General features: G+C 51.6%; 2 protein-coding genes across 2 annotated transcripts in view; one reads left to right on the top strand and one right to left on the bottom strand.

Moving 5' to 3' along the window:
- Nucleotides 1–1,752: 1,752 nt before the first annotated feature.
- Nucleotides 1,753–5,270, bottom strand: LOC120370260 (arf-GAP with Rho-GAP domain, ANK repeat and PH domain-containing protein 3-like). Its single transcript, XM_039484659.1, has 6 exons — nucleotides 5,252–5,270; nucleotides 4,597–4,730; nucleotides 3,940–4,022; nucleotides 3,494–3,529; nucleotides 2,177–2,240; nucleotides 1,753–2,082 (listed from the first exon to the last, which is right to left on the bottom strand). The coding sequence occupies exons 1-6, from the start codon at nucleotides 5,268–5,270 to the stop codon at nucleotides 1,771–1,773; spliced, it is 648 nt and encodes a 215-aa protein (XP_039340593.1). The 3' UTR covers nucleotides 1,753–1,770.
- Nucleotides 5,271–7,429: 2,159 nt separating this feature from the next.
- LOC120369698 (proteinase-activated receptor 4-like) overlaps nucleotides 7,430–21,441 on the top strand; it is a 29,952-nt gene continuing 15,940 nt past the window's right edge. Inside the window, exon 1 of the mRNA XM_039483268.1 lies at nucleotides 7,430–7,699. Coding sequence (XP_039339202.1) covers nucleotides 7,603–7,699 — 97 coding nt within the window. The 5' untranslated portion in view covers nucleotides 7,430–7,602. The remainder of the gene's footprint in view (nucleotides 7,700–21,441) is intronic.

Genomic DNA, 21,441 nt, shown 5'->3' on the forward strand with positions numbered 1-21,441 from the left:
CCCCAGTCACTTACTGCAGGAAGCGCCGTCCACGGGGTGCAGTATATCCCACCGCTAGCACCAGTTGTCACAGAGTGTGGGGGAGTCAGGCCCTGCACCCCTCTTCCTGGGACTCACAGTGACTCTCAGCCAGCCAGTAAAACAGAAGGTTTATTGAACAACAGGAGCACAGGATACAGCAGAGCTCATGGCCAGGGCCAGGAACCTCTCAATCTGGCCCGTCTGGGGGTTCAGGGTGCTTGGATCCCAGCCTAGGATTCCCTGAACTCCCACCACCCAGCCTCAAACCGAAAACTGACCCAACCCTCTCCACTCAGCTCTTTTCCTTTGTCTAGCTCACCGGGCAGAGGTGTTGACCTCCCCTCCCCCCTGCCTAGCTCAGGTTACAGGCTGAATACCTGTCCCTCACCTAAAATCCTCCCCGGCTCTCCCAACCCCCACACAGACAGCCCCTACTCCATCACACCAGTGCAGAGGGGTCAGGCTGCAGGAAAGGGGAAAGCAAACCCCTCACGTGGGGCCAGGCAGGACACACTGCTACACACGGGGTGCACGGCTCACTGCGCAGCAGGGCTGAGACCTCTGCAAAGACACAGCCCCACCCACAGGCACAGCCCCCTCCACAGACACAGCCCTGGGGAAATCTCACCCCCCCAGACGTGGCCCCGCAGGAAGCCCCTGCTCACAGACACGGCCCCACCCACAGAGGTGGCCCCCACTCACTCCATCCTCCCGTCCCTCTGTTGCTTGCTCTCCCCACCCTCACTCACTCGCTCATTTTCACTGGGCTGGCTAAGGGGGTTGAAATGCGAGAGGGGATGAGGTCTCCAGCTGGGGGTGCAGGCTCTGGGGTGGGGCCAGAAATTAGGAGCTCTGGGTGCAGGAGGGGGCTCCAGGCTAGGGGTGAAGCCAAGGGGTTCCGAGTATGGGAGGGGGCTCCGAGTGAAACAGGGAGTTGGGGTGTGGGAGGAGGTACAGGCTCTGGGCTGGGGGTGTGGGTTCTGGGGTGGGGCCAGAAATGAGGGGTTCAGGGTGTGGGAGGATGCTCTGGGTTGGGGCAGAGGGTTGGAGTGTGGGGAGCGGGTGAGGGCTCCGTCTGGGGCAGTGGGCTCGGCTGGGGATGAGGGGTTTGGAGGGCAGGAGGGGGATCAGGGCTGGGGCAGGGGGTTGGGGCATGGAAGGGGGTCAGGGCTCAGGCTCCGGGCAGTGCTTACCTCAAGCAGCTCCCGGAAGCAGCAGCATGTCCCCCCTCCTGTTTCTACGTGGAGGTGCAGCCAGGCGGTGCTACGCACTGCCCCATCTGCAGGCACCATCCCCACAACTCCCATTGGCCATAGTTCCCAGCGAACGGGAGCTGAGGGGGCAGCGCTTGGGGTGGGGGCAGCGGGCAGAGCCTCATGGCTGCCCCTATGCATAGGGGCCAGAGGGGGGATATGCCGGCTACTTTCCGGGAGCTGCGTGTCATGGAGGCTAGCAGGGAGCCTGCCAGCCCTGCTGTGCGGTGCCACCAACTGGACAGTCACTGGGATCCCTTTTCGACTGGGCGTTCTGGTTGAAATCCAGACACCTGGTCACCATAGCTGCCCTCCCCCCAGAGACACGGCCCCACCCACCAACACAGCCCCACAGACAGCCCCCTCCCACAGACATGGTGCCACAGGTAGGCCCCCGCAGATGCAGTCCTGCCCGCAATCATGGCCCCATTCACACCATGACCAGCCCCAGCCTCACTCACACCCAGATCACCCCCTGCCCAGCCTGGCCAAGCTCTCACACCCACGGCACAGAGAGGCAGCCCTGCACAACGAACACAGCCTGCAGCACCCCTGCGTGGTTCACTGGTTCTCCCGAGCCTGTCTGGAGCTGGGTGGGGGTGTTTGGAGGTGGTGCAGTGGGCTGGCAGCCTGTCGCTGCAAGGCTCTGGGGGTGCTGGCACTGCCTTACCAGTGTCTGGTTGGCGGAGAGCATGGTGGCATCTGTATTGTCTCCCCGCAGAGGGATCAGGGGCATGGTGCCAAACTTCTGCTTGGTGAGGTCGGAGGAGGAGCGCCGTCTCATGATCACTGGGCGCAGGTCGTCATGCTGCATGAGAGTGCCAACACGTCACTGCTTGGCATTCCCAGCCCCCACCCTGCCCCAGGCCCGCTGCATGCCTGGCACACCGGCTCTCACCCACCTGAGCCTTCAGAATGCTGGTGGTCCAGTCCCACAGCTCAGCCTGCCCCGCACACGCCAGGTACCTGCAGAGCCAGAGGAGACACTGGCTGGATATTGGGGACCTGGCACTTGCTGCTACCTACAGAGGGAGGTGCTACCCAGGGGAGCTCGCTGTAATGGCATCACCAGCTGCAGGGCCCTGCCTGCCTGGCTCTCAGCTTCCCCAGGGGCTGGCCGAAGATGGGAAGTTCCCCACACAGGGGCCTGGGAGCCCAGCAGGGATCAGCTCAGCCCACAGCCTGGGGAGCTCACTCTAACTAGCGCCAATGCCAGCAGCGCCTCCGTGTAGTGCTGAGAGCTTTGCGCAGTCACAATCCACCAATGTTCTGGCTCCCCCAGCTACACGGCACGGGCATTGAGGGGAGAGAGCCGGCAGCCCAGCCCTGCCCCCCAGACTCCCTGGCTGTGGGGCAGTTACCATTCTCAGCCTTCATGCTGCACAGCCACAGGGGTCACATGCCAGGCCACAGGGAATGAAGAGGAAAGAAAAGGGAAGCGGCTTGGCTGGTGTCATGCAGCTGGCTTGTATCCCTAGCAGTACTGCCAGCTACCAGCCCCGAGCTGGGCCTGGCCGCTGGGCCTGCTGGCTGCTCAGCATTACTCCAGCAGAGCACAGGGGCAGGGACAGCGCTCTGGGGGCTGGCAGTGGTGGCAGGGGGTGCACAGCTGTCCCAGGGACACTGTGTAGAGCAGTGTGAGATGCAATGAGCTCATGGGGGCAGTGGGAACATGCCATCAGGACCACACACTCTGGCAGGCTCACTGGATGGGGACTCAGACCATGAGGAAGGACATGGGGGTGTACAAGCATCTGGCCCAATTGCAGGGGATGGGCTGGGGCCAGCAGACTCTCGACTGGAACCGGGGGTGCAGGAGGCCACGTGCTGGGCGCTCTTAATGGTGGGCCCTGGAGCTCCAGAGCAAGTCTGGAAAGCTCATGTGGGGAGCAGTGAATTCAGGGGCAGAGGCGTGTGTATGCAGCAGAGGGAGCAGGGGCCAGTGGGGGAGAGGGGTGGGGAGAGGGAGCAGGCAGTGTCCATGCTGCTGATGCTCTGCAGTCTGTGCCACCAGGATGGGCAGCTAGTGGCTCTGGCAGAACCTGTCTGCTCTCAGGTTCCAGCTCCTGCGTCAGGTTCCTGACCCCTAGTTGCCGGGGCAGGGGGAAGGGGAATCCCAATGGCCTGACTGGAACTGGGGATTCCGAGCAGCAGGTCATGGCTACAGGGACCCCAGCATCCTGCGTCCCTGGGGCAAGGGGACCCCACAAGGTACTCACAGCTGCTGCTTGTCCAGGATCAGAGTGAATCCCCACCTAGAGCAGAGGGACACAAGGCACAGTCAGTCCAGGGTAGCTGCTAGAGCCAGAGCTCCGGATGCGGGGGGGTTGAACTGGGGGGGGGGGGGTCACAGTGTCCGAGCTGGGACAGACTGGCAGGTCCCTATCAGGCTGGCTCTGGAGCTGGGGCACTGCAGTTGGGTGATGTGATTAGAGCCCACCTTGCACAAGGGGGGGTCGAATCAGGGATCTGCCTGGCAAAGGTCACGCCCGAGGCTGTAGGACAAGTCTGAGGTAGGGTTAGGGGTAGAGCCAGGCAAACGGGGCCAGGAAGTGGGGGTGCTGACAGATGCCAGGCACAGCTCTGGGCAGAGGGTGTGGGGAGGTTACCATCAGGGCAGGTGTTATTGCTTGGAAGGGTCCTGCACCCCAAGCCCAACTCTTACTGGGACGGCGGCTTCAGCTTCTTCCGAATCCCCATGTAAACCTTGGCCATGTTGAGGGGCCACTCCCGCTCTGGCCGGGCACTCTGAGAAGAGAGAGCAAGACACTCAGCCCTGCCCATGGATATTCCCCATTCCCCCAGCCCTGCCCTGCCCTCCCTGTCTGCACACCTCCCCTCCACTGGCCCCAGCCTGCCCTCCCCTTTCTGCCGGCTCTCCTCCCCTCCCCCAGGCCTGCACTCTGCTCCGCTCTCTGCCACATTAGCCCAGCCCTTCCAGCCTCACTGGCACCCCTCTCTTCCTCTCCCTGAGGCCTCCTAGCCCCTCTCAACCAGCCCCAGGGATGGGACAGGGCCCCCCACTCTGCACAGGGGGAAAGGGCCCCAAGACTCGGGTGTGTGAGGGGCACAGAGAGAATCCAGAACCTTCCCCTGGCACAAGCTGGCCGAACGGCCGCCCCTCAGAGCCAGGTCTGACAGCCCCTCCCCCAGGACCGCACGCCCCATTCCCAGGGCTGGAGGCAGGGCAGGGCGTTGGCCTGGCTGCCCAATCTCTGGGAGAGCTTTCCTGATCCCAGGGGCTGTGGCAGGCCCCCTCCTAGCCCAGCGCTGTCCACGTGTCTGGGCTGCCCCAGAGTGCCAGGTCTGAGTCCTGCTTTACCCTTTTCTCCTTCAGCAGCAGCAGCTTGTGATCCTGGATGATGAAGTATCGCTCCTGAAACTTGCAGTCCAGGAGTTTGGGGGGCTCCTCCCGACTCTTCAGCACCCCACACTTAGGGCTCTTGCGCTTGTCACCTGCACGACAGGGGAGAACAAGGGGGTGAGGAATGTCCTGGGCACCCAGAGAGAGGGCCTGGGCAGGGCAGGAGCAGGCTGGAGATGGGGATTAGAAGTGGAAGGGGTCAGGATGTGAGTGTGTGTCAGACAATGGTGGGGGGCAAACAGTAGGAGCGGGGCGAGGGTGTCAGACAATAGGAGCAGAGGAGGGATCAAGGTCCCCCTTGCCCTAGCTTTCTCCCCCTGGTTTTCCTGCAGGAGTCGTTGGTTCACAGCCCTGGCTGTCTCCGAGCATCACTAACAGGACAAGTCTCTTTCCACCTCCAGGGTGTGAGGTCTGGCCCAGCCTGGGGTCGTAGCATCACAGCTTCTGATTCCTAGCCCAGAAACATAGCCTGACTTATCATCTCAATTCATCCGAGACTAGCCAGTCTCCCAGCAGGGGCAGGTTTCAGCTGGTTCTCTGGCTGGGCAAATGGGGATTTGCAGCTAGCTCTAGCATTGGAACTGTTTTGCAACGTTAACCATGATGATCACACCCAGCATGTCAGCAGACATGGTAGGACCTGATCCTGTAGTCAGATCCAGGGTGGTGAGCCCAATGGGGCTCTCAAGGACACAGGTAGGGCTCCCAACTCTGAGGTGCAAAATATGGGCCACGTGGGCTGATCCTGAGCCCATAACACTGGCCAGCTGGCAGTGGGCACTGAGCACCCATCCAGCTTTCCTGGGACAGCTACCTCAAAAAATAGATGCTCCTGAGAAAACCTGGACGGGGGCAGCCCTACTGTGGTGTCCTGCTGCATAGATCTGACCAGGCCTGAGTGAGTTTATTGGTGGTTTAAATGACAGAGGCTGGGCCCCCCTGCTCCAGGCCCATTCTCAGTCTTGCCCCAGGCCTAGCCTGACCTCCAGGAAAAGGTGTCATGGGGCTTCACTGCTTCTGAGTTCTGCCATGTTCTCCACCCCAGGCCAGTTCTCTGAAGCCTGGCGCTAGCTCTGATGTTGCTAGGCCTGGTTCCTGCAGTGTCCCTGCGGTGCCCTGTTCCACCAGCCCAGCTCTTCGGAACACTCTGAAAATAGAATTAATTGAATAATGCAGAAAATTCCTGAATAATTTATTCACGGAATAACAGTATTATTCACCATCTCCATTATTCAGCCAGCTGCACAGGGCTGGAGCCCGGCTCAGGGCTTTTTGCTGTTCAGAAGGCTCCACGCTGCAGGAACGCTGAACTGCCGCATCTGCCCCAGTCCTGCTGGGAGGTGCCTGGATTTCTGCTCTCTTTGCTTGTGCTTTTATTGGTGTAAGTGGCTGCAGGCGGGAGAGGCCCTGTGCAACAGTGCAGCAGCCTGGGCTGTTAGTTATGGCTTGGAATATGGGGATGAGATAGGAGCCACAGTGCACGATCACCCTGCTGGCCTTTCTCTAGGGGACCCACAAAGAGTGCACAGGGAGTTGGGCCAGTGGCTCCTTCTCCCTTCTTCCCATTGCTCGTTCACCCCGCTCCCAGTATCTCACTGCAGGAAGCTGCCTGATTGGCTGGCCAGGGAAGGATGGGCAGGAGAAGGGAGTCCTGGCCAAATTTTCCAAAGTGCTCAGCCCCCAGTGGAGGATGAGAGCGGCAGGGGCTGCTGGGGGCTGTGCTGCTTTGACAGCCTGCTGCTAAGAAGGTGCCTGCACTGGCCAGCTCAGGAGAAAGCTAAAGGCAGCAGGAGGTGGGTGGGGGCTGGAGAGCAGACCAGGAAGCTGCATGTAGAGGTGGGCTGTAGTGGCTGCAAGATTCACACTCAGTGCTGCAGCTTGGCCCTGCTCTATTGGCTCCTCTCCTTGCATCACTGGTACGTCCAGCAATGGGGCAAGTGGGGATGAGTTGGTCCATCCCTGCGCCACGGTGCTGGGGTGGGATGCAGGAGGGGAGTTCCCCTTGCAGCAGCTGCTGCAGCTAAAGCAATGACGGGTGCTCCCACGCCGCAGTAGCGGCCTGAGTGAGTGGCAGCCGGCTTGGTGCAAGCCTCAGCGAGAGCTGGACATCTTAGCAAGCAGCCACAGCATTTCTGGGAGCCTGCAGCACGCTGTCCTACCCCGCCATGTGCCCGATCCCTGCCCAGCCTAGTCATTTCACGATTCACAGCTCTCTGGGAATCACCCATCTGTCACAGTGTCGCTGGACCTTACAGTGTGTGCACCCTGGGGAAAGTCCTCCCGGGTGTAAAGGAGAGCGAGGAGTTTCCAGAGGCTTCCCCTCAGAAAAGGACCCGGTTCTCTATGAAATACTCCAGATATCTAGAGTAATTTCTACAGGCTCCTGTTAAATGGCTAGAGAACCCAGTGGTTTAATCCTTATTCCAGTCTGTTGGTCTGTCCCTCAAGGGCATGGGGTGGGGAGGAAAATCCGGACCCCCTGTCTGGTTGCCATTATGGCGCCCTGGCTGTATGCCCCCAGAGACATGCTGTGGCTGGGAGCGTTTCAGGCCTGCTGTCAGCCCCTCATGTGTGAGTGCCTGCCCTGGGCGTTCAAATGCAGAATCACAGAGACCAGGGCCATCTCCAGCTTTTTTGCCACCCCAAGCGGTGAAGAAAAAACAAACCTGATTGAGCTGCTGCCGAAGACGAAGAGAGTGAGTGAAGGACCCACTGCCGAAGATCCGGACATGCCCCTTTCTATTGGCCGCCCCAGGCATCTGCTTCCTTCACCTGCAAGGAAAGAGGAAGAGAAAGCGACAGAAAAGGAACCAGAGGGAGACGTCTAGTGCCTGTGTCATCACTGTGACTTTACCTCAGAGTCTGTCCCCTCATCCAGCACTCTACAGAGCCTGGCAAGGCACCATGCATGTGCTCACTCGCTGCTCCAGTTCAGAGGAAGCCTAGCCCGCCTGAGCTGCAAACATGATGTCCCTGCAGTCTGGGCCATGCTCTGCAGCTCTCTGCACTTCACTTCTGCTCACCTGCATCTGGCTGGGCTGGGCTGAGCAATGCACCACAGGTAAGCGCCCTGCGAGGCTCCTTTGATCCACACGGAGAGGAGGTTTCCCTTCAAGCCATCCCAACGCACATGGGGGTCTCCCCTCTTGGGCTCACTGCAGCGGGGGGCAGGGAGCAATTCCGGGGGGGACTCTCTCGGCCCTGGCTGGGTAGAATTGGACATGCTGCTCCTAAGGCTGCATAAGGCAAATGGGTTCTTCCTTCTCCCTGCCTAGGTGCCGCGCTGCCTGGTGGGTGAGGCCAAGGCCCCACGGGGTGAATGTGTTGCCACGGCTTCCTGTTTGGTGCAAGGATTTCTTGCTCCCAGAGGCCTCGGCTGGACGCCTGGCTGATGGAATTCTCACCCATAGCCCAGGGCTCGTAGTGCATTGGGACTGAGCCCTCCTGTCTCCACTCTGACCGGCTGGCCCAGCCGCTGTTTGCTGCCAGGATGTCAGGGGACGGGCCCGTGAGCTCTGTTATCACTGAGGGCTACTATTGCCGTGGCGATGGAGCAGGGATGTGCCTGCCTGTTTGGCGCTGGGAGCGTTTGGGGCAGCTGTTTGTTTATCTCAGAGCAGTGGCTCTCAAACTTTATGGACAACTGGACCCCTTTCAGGAGTCTGATTTGTCTTGTGTACCCCAAGTTTCACCTCACTTAAAAACTACTTGCTTATAAAATCAGACATAAAAATGCAAAAGTGACTCAGCACACTGTTACTGAACAACTTTCTCATTTTTACCATATAATTATAAAATAAATCAATTGGGATATACATACTGTCCTTACACTTCAGTCTACAGTATATAGAGCAGTGTAAGCAAGTCATTGTCTGTATGAAACTTTAATTTGTACTGACTTCACTAGTGCTTTTTCTGTAGCCTGTTGTAAAACTAGGCAAATATCTAGATGAGTTTGTTGCCGGCACAGAGGCCCGAGGACAGCAACAGTGGTTCGTTGCCCGGTGTGCTTCGCTCCAATAAACACACCAAGGTGGAGAAGCAGACAAAGTTTATTTGAGACCTCAAAAGCGGTGCAGGGAGACACAGACACGTCTCAAATCAAGCACACACATACAAGCAGCTTTCTCTCTTTATACATGATTTCAGCTAAGCATTCTCATTACCCCCACACTCCTCCCCCTTTACTCCCCGCCTCCCCCTTACGTTCCCATGTAGCAGGCACACTTTGCAATAGCAATTACATTAAGCAGTTAAGTCATACTTGGCAAAAACCACTTTAGCTCGTTAGTAACTCTTCTGTGAACAGTTATCTTGTTTTACTTTCCTTGATCTGTTATTCTGCCCCCCCCCCCCCTTAGCCAGGTGCAAGCAGGCCTCATCATTGCCTCCTGGTATCAGTGTTGCACTGATAACTAGCTGCTACACATTCCATTCTCGGTTACTGGCCTGCTAGGTCGATTAGAGTTTAACATGGGGGCACTCTGGTCAGACATGGAGTGACTTTAGTTCATTCAGGCCTAATACAAAAAGGCTTCATTGACACTGTGGTTTTCCACCCTCCTGAGTTACCTAGAGTCATGCCTAATGACACCAACAAGTTGATGTACTTCCTGGAAGATCTCGGCATACCCCCAGGAGGGCACATATCACTGTCTTAGAGACAGTAAGATTGAGACTTCGCTGGGGTTGAGGGAGGAGGGATAGGGGCTGTGCACTTCCTTCTTCTCAGCTGATAGACTTTCCAAATGAAAAGGCCATGAGCTTGTAGGCCGGGCACCCTTCCTCCACATGAGCTGGGTAGAAATAACACCAAATGCCCCTGCTGACCTGCAATGCTCCCTGCCTGGTCCAAGAGCCAAGGGGCAGACTTGGGCTCAGGCTGCAGGAAATCCATCCAGCTGGGTCTGAAACATGACCGAGGAACATTGGGAGCTGCTGTTCAGCTCCTATGTCCATCTTCTGGCACCTAAAGGAGTGGTTTGATTTTCAAAGGTGCTGAGCTCCCACTGGAGCTGCTGGGGAAAATCAGGCCATCCACTTAGGTACCTAAATATGGACCCAGGAGCCTGACCTTAAGCCACCCATGTTGACAATCTTGCCTGAAGGATTTTGGTTTCCCCTGGTGCTTTATGCCCTCCTGTCTGCAACTCAGGTGAGCTCTTGACCTCCATCCCTGGGAACCGCTCCTGCCCCACACACCTGAATTCCTGGGTTCAACTGCTCTGTGCACTTGTAAAATTCTCCCTGCTGTGGACAATGGCAGGGCTGGATGCACTGTGCTTCACAGACATAAATGGGGCTGGTGCCCTGGGCCCACAGTATCATATTCCAGAAGGGTATTGTGAGTGAGTATCACAACCACAGCAGGTCGATGGATGGCCTCCCGCTCCCTGCATGACTTCCTGGATGCAGCAGTGTCCAACGCTCTCAGCCACTTGGCCAGCTGTCATAGAATCCAATGGCTGTAAAAAGGAGACTGGGTATGGGGCGGGGGGAGACGGCTCAGCTTTATGGAGCACAGTGTGAGCAGCGCTGTGCTCATATGCATACCTTGCAATGCCATGCGTTCTTTATGTCCGTGTGCCAGAGGGGATGTTTCAAGTTGATGCATTAAGCTCAGCTGTGTGGAGCCAAGTAGCTGGCTCCACGCAGCTGAGCTTAATGTATCGACTTGTAACATCCCCTCTGGCACAGGCATAAAGAATGCACAAATGCATTAACCATCCAACCTGCACCCTCTGCCAGACATCCAGTCAGCACTAATGCCTGCGTCCTGGCAAAACTGTGTTTAGCAAGAGCAAGCAGAGACCACGATCCCAACCGCTGTCTGCAGAGTCTCTCTCTCTCTCTCCTGAACCCTGCAATCCTGCTGGTGTTGCAATCACCCCTGTGCGTGAGGGGAGCTGCAGGCACCTCCCTGCTCTGCACACAGGTTGCTATCTCGGTTGGCTCAGGTGCCATGGGAAATGTGGCTGCATCTCTGATGTTGCTATATCTGCCTCCCCGGGGCTGTCGGCGCAGTGCAGGTCCCCCTTTCCAGTGGGGCCAATGGACATGGCTTTCCTGGCTGTGTCAGCCCAGATAACGCTCAGGTAGCATCTTGGCTTGGCAATCAGTGAATTGTGTGCTCAGTTCCTCTTTCCTCAGTTCCTTGTCAGCTGTTCCCCTGGATGTTTCCCATCACACGGGCTGCTGCCAGTGCTGTCTGCTGGGGTTTTCCGCCTGGCCAGTGTTAGCCAAAAGGGCTCGTTTCCCCCTGGAGCTTACCTAATTACACCAAGGAGGCACGGAGACAGGAAGACGAGTACCACACCCTTTATTGATCGGTCAGCTGAGCGGGTGTTCCTCTCGGCTAGTGCCAGAGAAAGAGACACACCTTTCATGGCCTAACAAACAACTTAGCCTACGTTTGTCTACGTCATTTGGTTGACCTATAGACCCTGTGGATAATAGGATACATATATCATTTTGTGGGGGCTACAAGAGACATACAGCTGTTGAGGATACCTTTGTCATTCTGAAGGGGACACAAGATACATCCGTTGACCCTTTGTACTAGATACTTTGGATGCATACATGAGCCAAACAAAACTGATAAGCGAAATAGCTGACTTAGGTAGATACACGGCCTTCAGTCTAATGAGTTCTGTAAGCTTTCCAACACAGTTTGGACAAGCATAACATAACTTTGGTTTACTCAGGCCTAATACGGAAAGGCTTCATTAGCACTATGATTTTTCCAACAACTCCCCCCTTTGAGAATACTCACCAAACCTTTTGGCTGAGTTTTCTCACACTTTGAGGCCAAAAGCAATGAAGCTCTGCAGAAATATTTACAACTGCTCCTTTAAGCTTAGTCACCCCAACCCAGGAATGAATGCATGGACAAAAGAGTGGAACCTTGTTCATTTAACAACTAAGGGATCGGGGCACTGACTATAACTCAGGTAGGCATACTCAATGGTTTAATTTCCCAGAAGCCTCGGTGAATAATTTAGTCCCATATGCATCCTCCCCATGGACCCGGCAGGATTCGGTATGTGGGAGCCACACCCACCCTAACCGGTCCATATGCTTGGAAGGAGCACTGTAAATGTACACACTTTCATCCAGAAAGTGTCCAAATATGTTTCCATGACCACAGATCAGATGGTACTTCAGATGTGTCTGTAAGGGCAGTGGGCCAAGTCTGGTACTCAAGATTACTCCAAATGGCCATCAGCTGGTCATTCAGGAAATCCTGAAATTTTAAACATACTAGATCCCACTGCAATGCCTTCCCAGCCTCAGTGATATTTAACACCATTTCTGTCAGTAACTTCTGGGTTATAGAACTAAGGGTGGAAATGACATGTAACTCACCAGCTCCAGCCTGTACTTAAGATAGCTGAGCTTAAAAAATAAGGCTAGTGGCCCTTTCTAGTCGGCCCAATTTCTTATTATGTTCTTGGCTTTGAAAAATAATTCAGATGACTGCAACACTATTGGCCCCAGCCCACAGGGATCTGGTCAATTCCCCTTTCTCCAGAGGAAATAACCCAGGCTCTTTGTTGTGCTAATCTAATGGCAGCCCCTTGTGAGCAATCTGGGTATGTAAAAGTGATCTGAAAACTGGATAAAGGCAATGTCATTTAAAATCCAATTAGGGAGGGCAATACATACTAAAGGATTTATCCAAATCACAGGGCGCAGCCTGTAGAATAAACCCCAAAATTCAATTAATACCACATTTCCAAACAGGATCCCACAAGTTTCTTCCTGCCAGTGTAGAATTTTTGTTTCTTTACCAGGGTCAGTTCTCAATGTCCTTTTTAGTCAGGAATTCTTGGACTTTGGCAATGTCAGTGGAGTGAGTGTTTTTTCTTCTTTCCCCAAACAGTTGTAGTTCAGCATTCTACAGGGGAGGGATTAGGAATACACCAGCCTGTAATGGTTTTTGATTCTTCTAGAAAAGTTCAAAGGCACAGTAGGTCTGTCAGCGGACAAGGGAGAGGTTAGCTAGCACGTCACCTTGTCCTTTTTCCCTGCTGTCCAGAAGCACAGTTGAACTAGAAGAAAGAATAGGCTAATCATATAGGAGAGTTCTCCTGATGTGGACGGGTCTTTTTGCAGTGAGAATCATGGGTCCAAGCAATCAGTTTTTGGCATTTCACAGCGGTGTTGGTAATCAGCAGGACTCAATAAGGGCCTTTCCAGCGTGGAGCCAAAGCAGTCTTTTGTTGGTGGACCTGTACATTGATCCGGTCTCCAGGTTCCATGGAGTGGCAGGGCTGCTAGGGTCTTCGGGTAGTGCGTCTTTACCTGTGTAAAAAGGAAACCTAACACATTGCATTAGTGTCTTTGCAGATTGTACAGCCCCCCTTTTCTGGTTGTTAGCCAAGTGTCCTTGAACGAAGTCAGTGTATTTTTTTTTTTTTGGACTGAGCTTGCTAGTTAAAGTTTTTCTCATTTAACTCGTTCTTTTTCCTTTTCCCCTTTTTGGCTTCCTTTTTTAACCTACAAAGGAAACTTTTACTTTTTACTTATACACCTTTTGTTAACAATGAACACATACACATTGCTGTTATACAGTACATTAGTCTTATTATTTAATGTATGCCACATATACCCTTCTACTAAAATAACCTTATTACAGAGCTTTGGAACAACAAGCCAGGACAAGCACACCCACTTTGATGAGTTCATTTAATACAAGCTCTAGTTCAATAGCTTCCCACCATCCCCAGCCCTCTGGCTAGAAATCTGAGGTAGCCAGAAGGATCCCATGTACAATATGGGGAGTGGGTTAACTTTTTATGTCCTTGCTTCCAAAGACTGTTAGTATGCAATTTGGCCAATGCAGTTTTTTTCTTTTACTTAAGAAAATACATAAGACTTTAGTATATCACATTTTTCTGATGTATCCAAACACTTTGTATTTTAAGTTGAACAAAACAAATATCTGCATTTCAATTCAAGCCTTCTGATTTATTTCAACCAGACCATCCCATGAAAATATTAAACAACAATTCTGGCCACTTGAGACAGACACCACAAGACAGAACATAAACACAAAACATAATTTTTACTCTGCCAGTAAATCATGGTATGTTGTATGCTGTTTAGCTGGCATTAGTTTTCTTTGATTATCTGAAAGACAAAAACAAAGGTCTACCCCTTCTGGGCAGTCAATTATTGCTTAAAATATACAAATACCCTTGTTGATTTTAGGCAAAACAGGGGAATTACCCCATATTTTCTTGTATATGTTTTATAGGCAGCCCAGGTTTCAGTGGCTTTTACCTTATCAGTTAGATAATTTGCATTAATACAGATGCTTTCTGGCTTGCTTTTTACTTTTAACTCCTGCTTTTAAACACTGAAAGAAAACATCACCACTGATAGTGCCTTAGAGCCTAATAAATTTTCATTTACACAGCACTGTATACATTCTTTAGCTAATTCAACAAAATTGTTCATAGCCAAATGATTGCAATCTAATAATTTCTTTGCCTGAATTTATTTACAAACATTTTAAAAAAAAACACCAAGAACTTTTCTCTTTAGCATTTTTACAAAGTTCAACTACTATTCCTTCCAGCAACTACAGGGTTAACTCTTCACTTTCCTTCAAATCACTTGCTCTTTCCTTATATCACTTGCTTTGTCTTTCAACAGCCACTTACCAATTCAAATCACCATTTCAAATATCCTTCTGAGTATTTGAAATCCCTCACTTACTTCTTCCTTCCACGAGACCCTCAAAAGTTTCCAACCTGTTCTCCAAGCTCTCTGTCTGTTGCCGCCTGGGCCTGATCCTTTTTTTTTCCGCTGAACCGTTTCTTTCATGGGCTTCTGCCCCCACCCTTCTGGTCTTTTCCCAAAACATTTTATTCACAAGACGACCTGAGTCCTCCTCGTGAGGCTTGCCACCTGGGCAAAACATGGCCCACTGGCGTTAACTATTTAATTGCCTCTTGTAGCAAACACACTGCTGTTACGGCGTATGCTGAGCACAAATGGTTACATTTTAACAAGTCCCTGAAGGACTGGTACTTGCTTAGCCAGGGCTTCCTTTTCTCCAACTACTCTATTGCCCAGTCCTGCTACGACTGGGGGTAGATCCTTTCACCTGCCACCCTTCCTGGTCAACCAGGGTGGAGAGAGGAATGCTAAACCCTTCTCCAGTTCTCAGACTTACTGCAGCTGAGAATGGGCACACCTTTAATTATGCAATCCTCAACATATAACACCAACATAACCAAATAAAACAAACATAAAACAACAAGGGTAAAACAAATAGATGGTGTAAATTCTACAGGGTTCCCCCATTCTCTATTGCTCACCAAACTGTGACAAATTTCTGTTACCAATTTATGCCTCATGTCAGGTGATCAAACTGACACTGCAGGACGTTGCAGGAGGATAGAGAAAATACACCATATAACCAAATTTTAAAGCTTCATTAAAATGATAAAACAACAATGGAGAGTGTTGGGAATGCTCCCACATCACTCAAGAAAGATATAAATGCCCCATACTTACACATATCCAGACTGGCCACGTCTGTATATAACATTCAGAAAAGGGGAATAGGTGGACGGGAGATTATCCTGTATACAGCTTGTTCAGAATTTCCAACATGCTTCCGCTCTTGGGAAGGCTGTTCTTTTACACCCTGGAATTTCCTGCGGTGTCTCTTTCAGAGATTCTAGTCCAGGTCAGCTACCTGTGGCTTCTCCAGTGTCACCAAGCCACACCAACACCGGCATCCGTCACAAAGTCAGACTGTTGGATCTCACCAAACAGTTAAGCTTTGCAAATGTAATCTCAGTTCTGTAACTTGTACTGCCTTTGGTTTGCTTGACCTTGAGCATAAAACAACTTTCTCTTTTTATCTCTGAAGCTGAGTTTTAAATTAACCCGTTTCTAGACAAATTGCTCACACTGTGTCAGAGGCTTTTCTTTGGTGATTAAAAGCTCCTCTGAGATATATGATCCTATCTAGATTAAAGGTACCTTTTAATGGGCATTGTTTAGATGGATCTTCACGCGTATAAAGATTCCAATTCTCTAAATACCTGCAGGTTTTAGAACCATAATGTACGTACATATAATATGCTGGGGTACCCTTAGGGGGTGAGGTGGAATGTTTAGACTGTCCCTTACCCACACGGAAAAGAAGGGGGGGGAAGAGAAGATGGGTTCACGCTCCTAGACCCGATTACAGTTTTGGCTTCCAGCATACCAATAGAACAAGAAACAAAAGTACCCTACCAAAAGAAAAGCCAGCCCTGGGGCTGCTCTAAGTCCCAGTAATTGTTCGGACTCGTGGAGTTAATGGAATTATTCATTAGCCGTGTCTGAACCTAACCAGAAAGCTTTTACCCACACACACCTTCCTATTTGTGGGTTCCTTTACCATTAGGGGCCCAAGGTCCCAACCCTCACTCTTGGGCGTTAATCCTCAAACCCAGGAGGTAACGCACTTACCACGCCCGGAGTGGCCACGTCTGGCAGGTGGACTCCTCTTCTGGTACTGTCTTGCCTCCGTGTCGTTTGGAGTTCTCTATGGAGCCCGGCCGATTGCGGCGACCGGGCTCGAGCAAACCAATAGCTCAAGGTGGCCACTCTCCTGAGCCGTCCTCGGCCGCCGGTCAGCGCCCCAACAGGGAGAGAAGTCGGCGTGGAGTCGCCATTTGTTAGCCAAAGGGCTCGTTTCCCCTGGAGCTTACCTAATTACACCAAGGAGGCACGGAGACAGGAAGACGAGTACCACACCCTTTATTGATCGGTCAGCTGAGCGGGTGTTCCTCTCGGCTAGTGCCAGAGAAAGAGACACACCTTTCATGGCCAAACGGCCTACCTTTATAGCCGGTAACAAACAACTTAGCCTACGTTTGTCTACGTCATTTGGTTGACCTATAGACCCTGTGGATAATTGGGTACGCAGGATACATATATCATTTTGTGGGGGCTACAAGAGACATACAGCTGTTGAGGATACATTTGTCATTCTGAAGGGGACACAAGATACATCCGTTGACCCTTTGTACTAGATACTTTGGATGCATACATGTGAACGCAGCTGCATACACTTGGGGAGCCAACATATACTTGGGGAGCCAAACAAAACTGATAAGCGAAATAGCTGACTTAGGTAGATACACGGCCTTCAGTCTAATGAGTTCTGTAAGCTTTCCAACACAGTTTGGACAAGCATAACATAACTTTGGTTTACTCAGGCCTAATACGGAAAGGCTTCATTAGCACTATGATTTTTCCAACACCAGTGCAGCTCCTCGCCAAGCTCTGAGCAGCCGTGGTCAGGCTGCTGACTCAGGCTGTGCAGCTGAGGTCACGCACTCCAACAGCCAGCCTTTGCTCAGACTCAGCACTAGTGAGTTGGGTGCCATTACCAGTTGTCACTTGCAGCTGGGGCTGTGTTAGTGTCTGCGAGAGGATCCAGCTCCCAAAAGCCCAGCCATCAGCTCTTACCAAGTGGTCTGGCCATTTTGCCACAGCTCAGGCCATTCTCACTTGGTCCAAGCTTGGGTTGCCACGTCACGTGTTATACGAGGCTCCTTTGCTTGGCCTTTCACAGGGGCTCCAATTCCACCCCCCACCCCCTGGTGGCGCCTCTCAAGCATTGTGGACACTCGTGTCTGTGGCTCAATTGCTAGCAGGGATCCCTGCCGAAGTCTCAGGCCTCAGAACTCTGCATCTGCTGGATCTTGCCCCTTTGGATGTGGCCCCATGCTGCACACACATTTCCTCCCCGATCCCTACCGCTGTCAGCACCAGGAGCTTTCCCATGTAGCCATCCTGCTGGAGCTTCAGGGCCGTGGGGCCTCATTTTGGTACTGATGCTATTCAATCTGTCAGGCATGGCTCTGACACACAGGAATTCAGCAGAGCGACTCTGCCCAGGTTCTGCACTGACGGTTGCTAAGGCAGGAGTTCAGGCCCATCTTGTAGGGCACTTCCGGGCTGTGTGGTGCAGCGGCAGCAACGAAGCATTAGGCTGATGGCAGATCTGAGTCTTTGCTGTCTGCACATTAAGAAAGAGGAAGCCACATGGGCACTGTTGGTGACTGGTTTTAGTAACCACATGCAAAGCAGGCCTAGCGATATATACGTGCACTGTTGCTCTGTTAAGATCCGGTGGCTACTGCAATCGAGGACCGGGAGACTCACTGTCCAATGCCCATCCATTACACAAGGCGTTCTGAAGATATTTTCTAGAAGGGCATGGTGCCCCTGAACTAGTACTGGCCCTTGGACTCACCCTGGAGCATAAACATGTGCTCTCCCAGAACCTCAGCAAAAGTGTGAACCTTCTGGGTTCTGGTTAACTGTCTCTGGGGTAGCACGGAACACACAGACACTTTGCACAAAGCTCCATAACACTGATGCTCTTTACTAAATCACACACAAGAAATACACAGATTAGGGTTGCTGATTAATTGCCGTTAACTCACGTGGTAAAGTAAAAAAAATTCATTGTGATAAAAAACATTCATTGTGATTAATTGCAATTTTAATCGTACTGTTAATGAATAGAATACCATTGAAATTTATTAAATATTTTGGATGCTTATCTACATTTTCAAATATATTGATTTCAGTTACAACACAGAATACAAAGTATACACTATTATTATTATTATTTTTGATAACAAATATTTGCACTATAAAATGATAAACAAAAGAAATAGTATTTTTTCAGTTCACCTCATATAAGTACTGTAGTGCAATCTCTTTATCATGAAAATGCAACTTACAAATGTAGATTTTTTTTGTTACATAACTGCACTCAAAAACAAATCAGTGCAAAACTTTAGAGCCTACAAGTCCACTCAGTCCTACTTCTTGTTCAGCCAATTGCTAAGACAAACAAGTTTGTTTACATTTACAGGAGATAATGCTTCCCTCTTCTTTTTTACAGTGTCACCAGAAAGTGAGAACAGGGGTTTGCATGAGACTTTTGTAGCCAGCATTGCAAGGTATTTACATGCCTGATATGCTAAACATTTGTATGCCCCCTCATGCTTCGGCCACCATTCCAGAGGACATGCTTCCATGCTGCTGATGCTCATTAAAAAAATAATGTGTTAATTACATTCGTGACCGAACTCTTTGGGGGAGAATTGTGTCTCCAGCTCTGTTTTACCCACATTCTGCCATATATTTCATGTTGTAGTAGTCTCAGATTACTCAGCACATGTTCATTTTAAGAACACTTTTGCTGCAGATTTGACAAAACACAAAGCAGGTACCAATGTGAGATTTCTAAAGACAGCTACAGCACTCAACCCAAGGTTTAAGAATCTGAAGTGCCTGCCAAAATCTGAGAGGGATGAGGTGTGGAGTATGCTTTCAGAAGTCTTAAAAGATCAACACTCTGATGCAGAAACTACATAACCTGAACCACCAAAAAAGAAAATCAACCTTCTGCTGGTGGCATCTGACTCAGATTATGAAAATGAACATGTGTCAGTCCACACTGCTTTAGATCGTTATCGAGCAGAACCTGTCATCAGCATGGACGCATGTCTTCTGGAATGGTGGATGAAGCACGAAGGGACATAGGAATCTTTATCACACCTGGAACGTAAATATCTTGGGACGCTGTCTGCAACAGTGCCATGTGAACACCTGTTCTCGCTTTCAAGTGACATTGTGAACAAGAAGCAGGCAGCATCATCTCCTGCAAATGTAAACAAACTTGTTTGTCTGAGTGATTGGCTGAACAAGAAATAGGACTGAGTGGACTTGTAGACTTTAAAGTTTTACATTGTCTTATTTTTGAATGCAGTTATTTTTTGCACATAATTCTACATTTGTAAGTTCAACTTTCATGATAAAGAGATTGCATTACAGTACTTGTATTAGGTGAATTGAAAATACTATTTCTTTTGTTTTTTACAGTGCAAATATTTGTAATCAAAAATAAAGTGAGCACTGTACACTTTGTATTCTGTATTGTAATTGAAATCAGTATATTTGAAAATATAGAAAACATCCAAAATATATTTAAATAAATGTTATTCTATTGTTTAATCGCACAATTAATTTTTTAAACTGTGCAATTAATCACGATTAATTTTTTAATCGCTTGACAGCCCTAACACAGATCCATACAAAATAAACCATATCTGCATTTCCCCCCATTCAGCTCCTTGGGAGGCCATCTTCAGGTAGATGGGTCCCCCCACATTTTTAAACTGGTGAAAAATGACCACACACACACACACATCTGGCCTTTATACCTGCAGTCAGGTGAGCCCCAGCAGGTGACTTTGTTGCCAGACAACTGCTCCCCTGACAGACCAGTTCTCCAGGGTAAAATCCAGCCTTTTGTCCAAGGGGCTTCCTTTTACAATGGAGGCCCATCAAGATTTAATGCACCTCTGCTGTCGGAGGAGGAGGCGACAGCAGCTCATGGTGGATACACAGAGCCCAGGGGACATTCCTGATTAAGTTGTTGTCACGGAGTGTGGGGGAGTCCGGCCGTGCACCCCTTTTCCTGGGACTCACAGTGACTCTCAGCCAGCCAGTAAAGCAGAAGGTTTATTCAACACAGGAGCACAGGATACAGCACAACCAGGACCCCTCAATCGAGTCCTTCTGGGGTTCACCCCCAAGCCCCAAACCGAAAACTGACCCCCCCTTCCCTCCAGCCGGCTCCCTGCCTTTGTCTAGTTTCCCCGGGCCAAGGTGTTGACTTCCCGCTCCGCCTGCCTAGCTCAGGTTACAGGCTCCGGTCCTGTCTCTCACCTAAATCCTCCCCGGCTCTCCCAACCCCCACACAGACAGCCCCTACTCCATCACACCTCTCCCCTCTTCGAGACTGAACTGAGCAGGGTCACTCTGCCCAGTGACCCGGGGAAGTTCGGGGCCTCCTCTCTGGGACAGCGCATCCGCTATCAGGTTGGCACTTCCCTTCACGTGGACCACGTCCATGTCATAGTCCTGCAGGAGCAGGCTCCACCTCAGGAGCTTGGCGTTGGCTCCTTTCATCTGGTGCAGCCAGGTCAGGGGAGAGTGGTCGGTGTACACGGTGAAGTGGCGCCCAAAGAGATAGGGCTCCAGTTTCTTAAGGGCCCACACCATGGCCAGGCATTCCTTCTCGATGGCCGCGTAGTTCTGCTCCTGGGGTAGCAACTTCTTGCTCAGGTACACGATGGGGTGTCTCTCCCCCTTTTCATCCTCCTGCATCAACACCGCCCCCAGTCCTGTGTCTGAGGTGTCGGTGAACACCATAAAGGACTTGTCAAAATCTGGGTTTGACAGAACTGGGCCACTGACCAGAGCCTCCTTCAGCGCCCCGAGAGCCTCCTGGCACTCCTCGGTCCAGACCACCTTGTCTGGCTTCCCCTTCTTGCACAGCTCAGTGATGGGGGCGGCTATGGCGCTAAAGTGGGGGCACGAACCTTCGATAGTACCCCGCCATCCCAATAAAGGCCTGGACCTGCTTTTTGGTTTGGGGAGCGGGCCAGTCTCTGATCACCTCCATCTTGGCTGGTTCCGGCTTTAGGCAGCCGCTCCCGACCCGATGGCCCAGGTAAGATACTTCAGCCATCCCCACCTTGCACTTCTCAGCCTTTACGGTCAACCCAGCCTCCCGGAGTCGGTCCAGCACTTGTCTAACCTGGGACACGTGGTCCTCCCAGGTCTGGCTGAAGACGCAGATGTCGTCAATATATGCCACGGCAAAACTCTCCATCCCCCTCAGTAGCTGATCCACCAGGCGCTGGAAGGTGGCCGGCGCTCCCTTGAGGCCGAAGGGCAGGGTCAGAAACTTGTAGACCCCCAGAG

The sequence above is a fragment of the Mauremys reevesii genome, linkage group 8 (genome assembly GCF_016161935.1).
Source record: "Mauremys reevesii isolate NIE-2019 linkage group 8, ASM1616193v1, whole genome shotgun sequence".
Lineage (NCBI taxonomy): Eukaryota > Metazoa > Chordata > Testudines > Geoemydidae > Mauremys > Mauremys reevesii.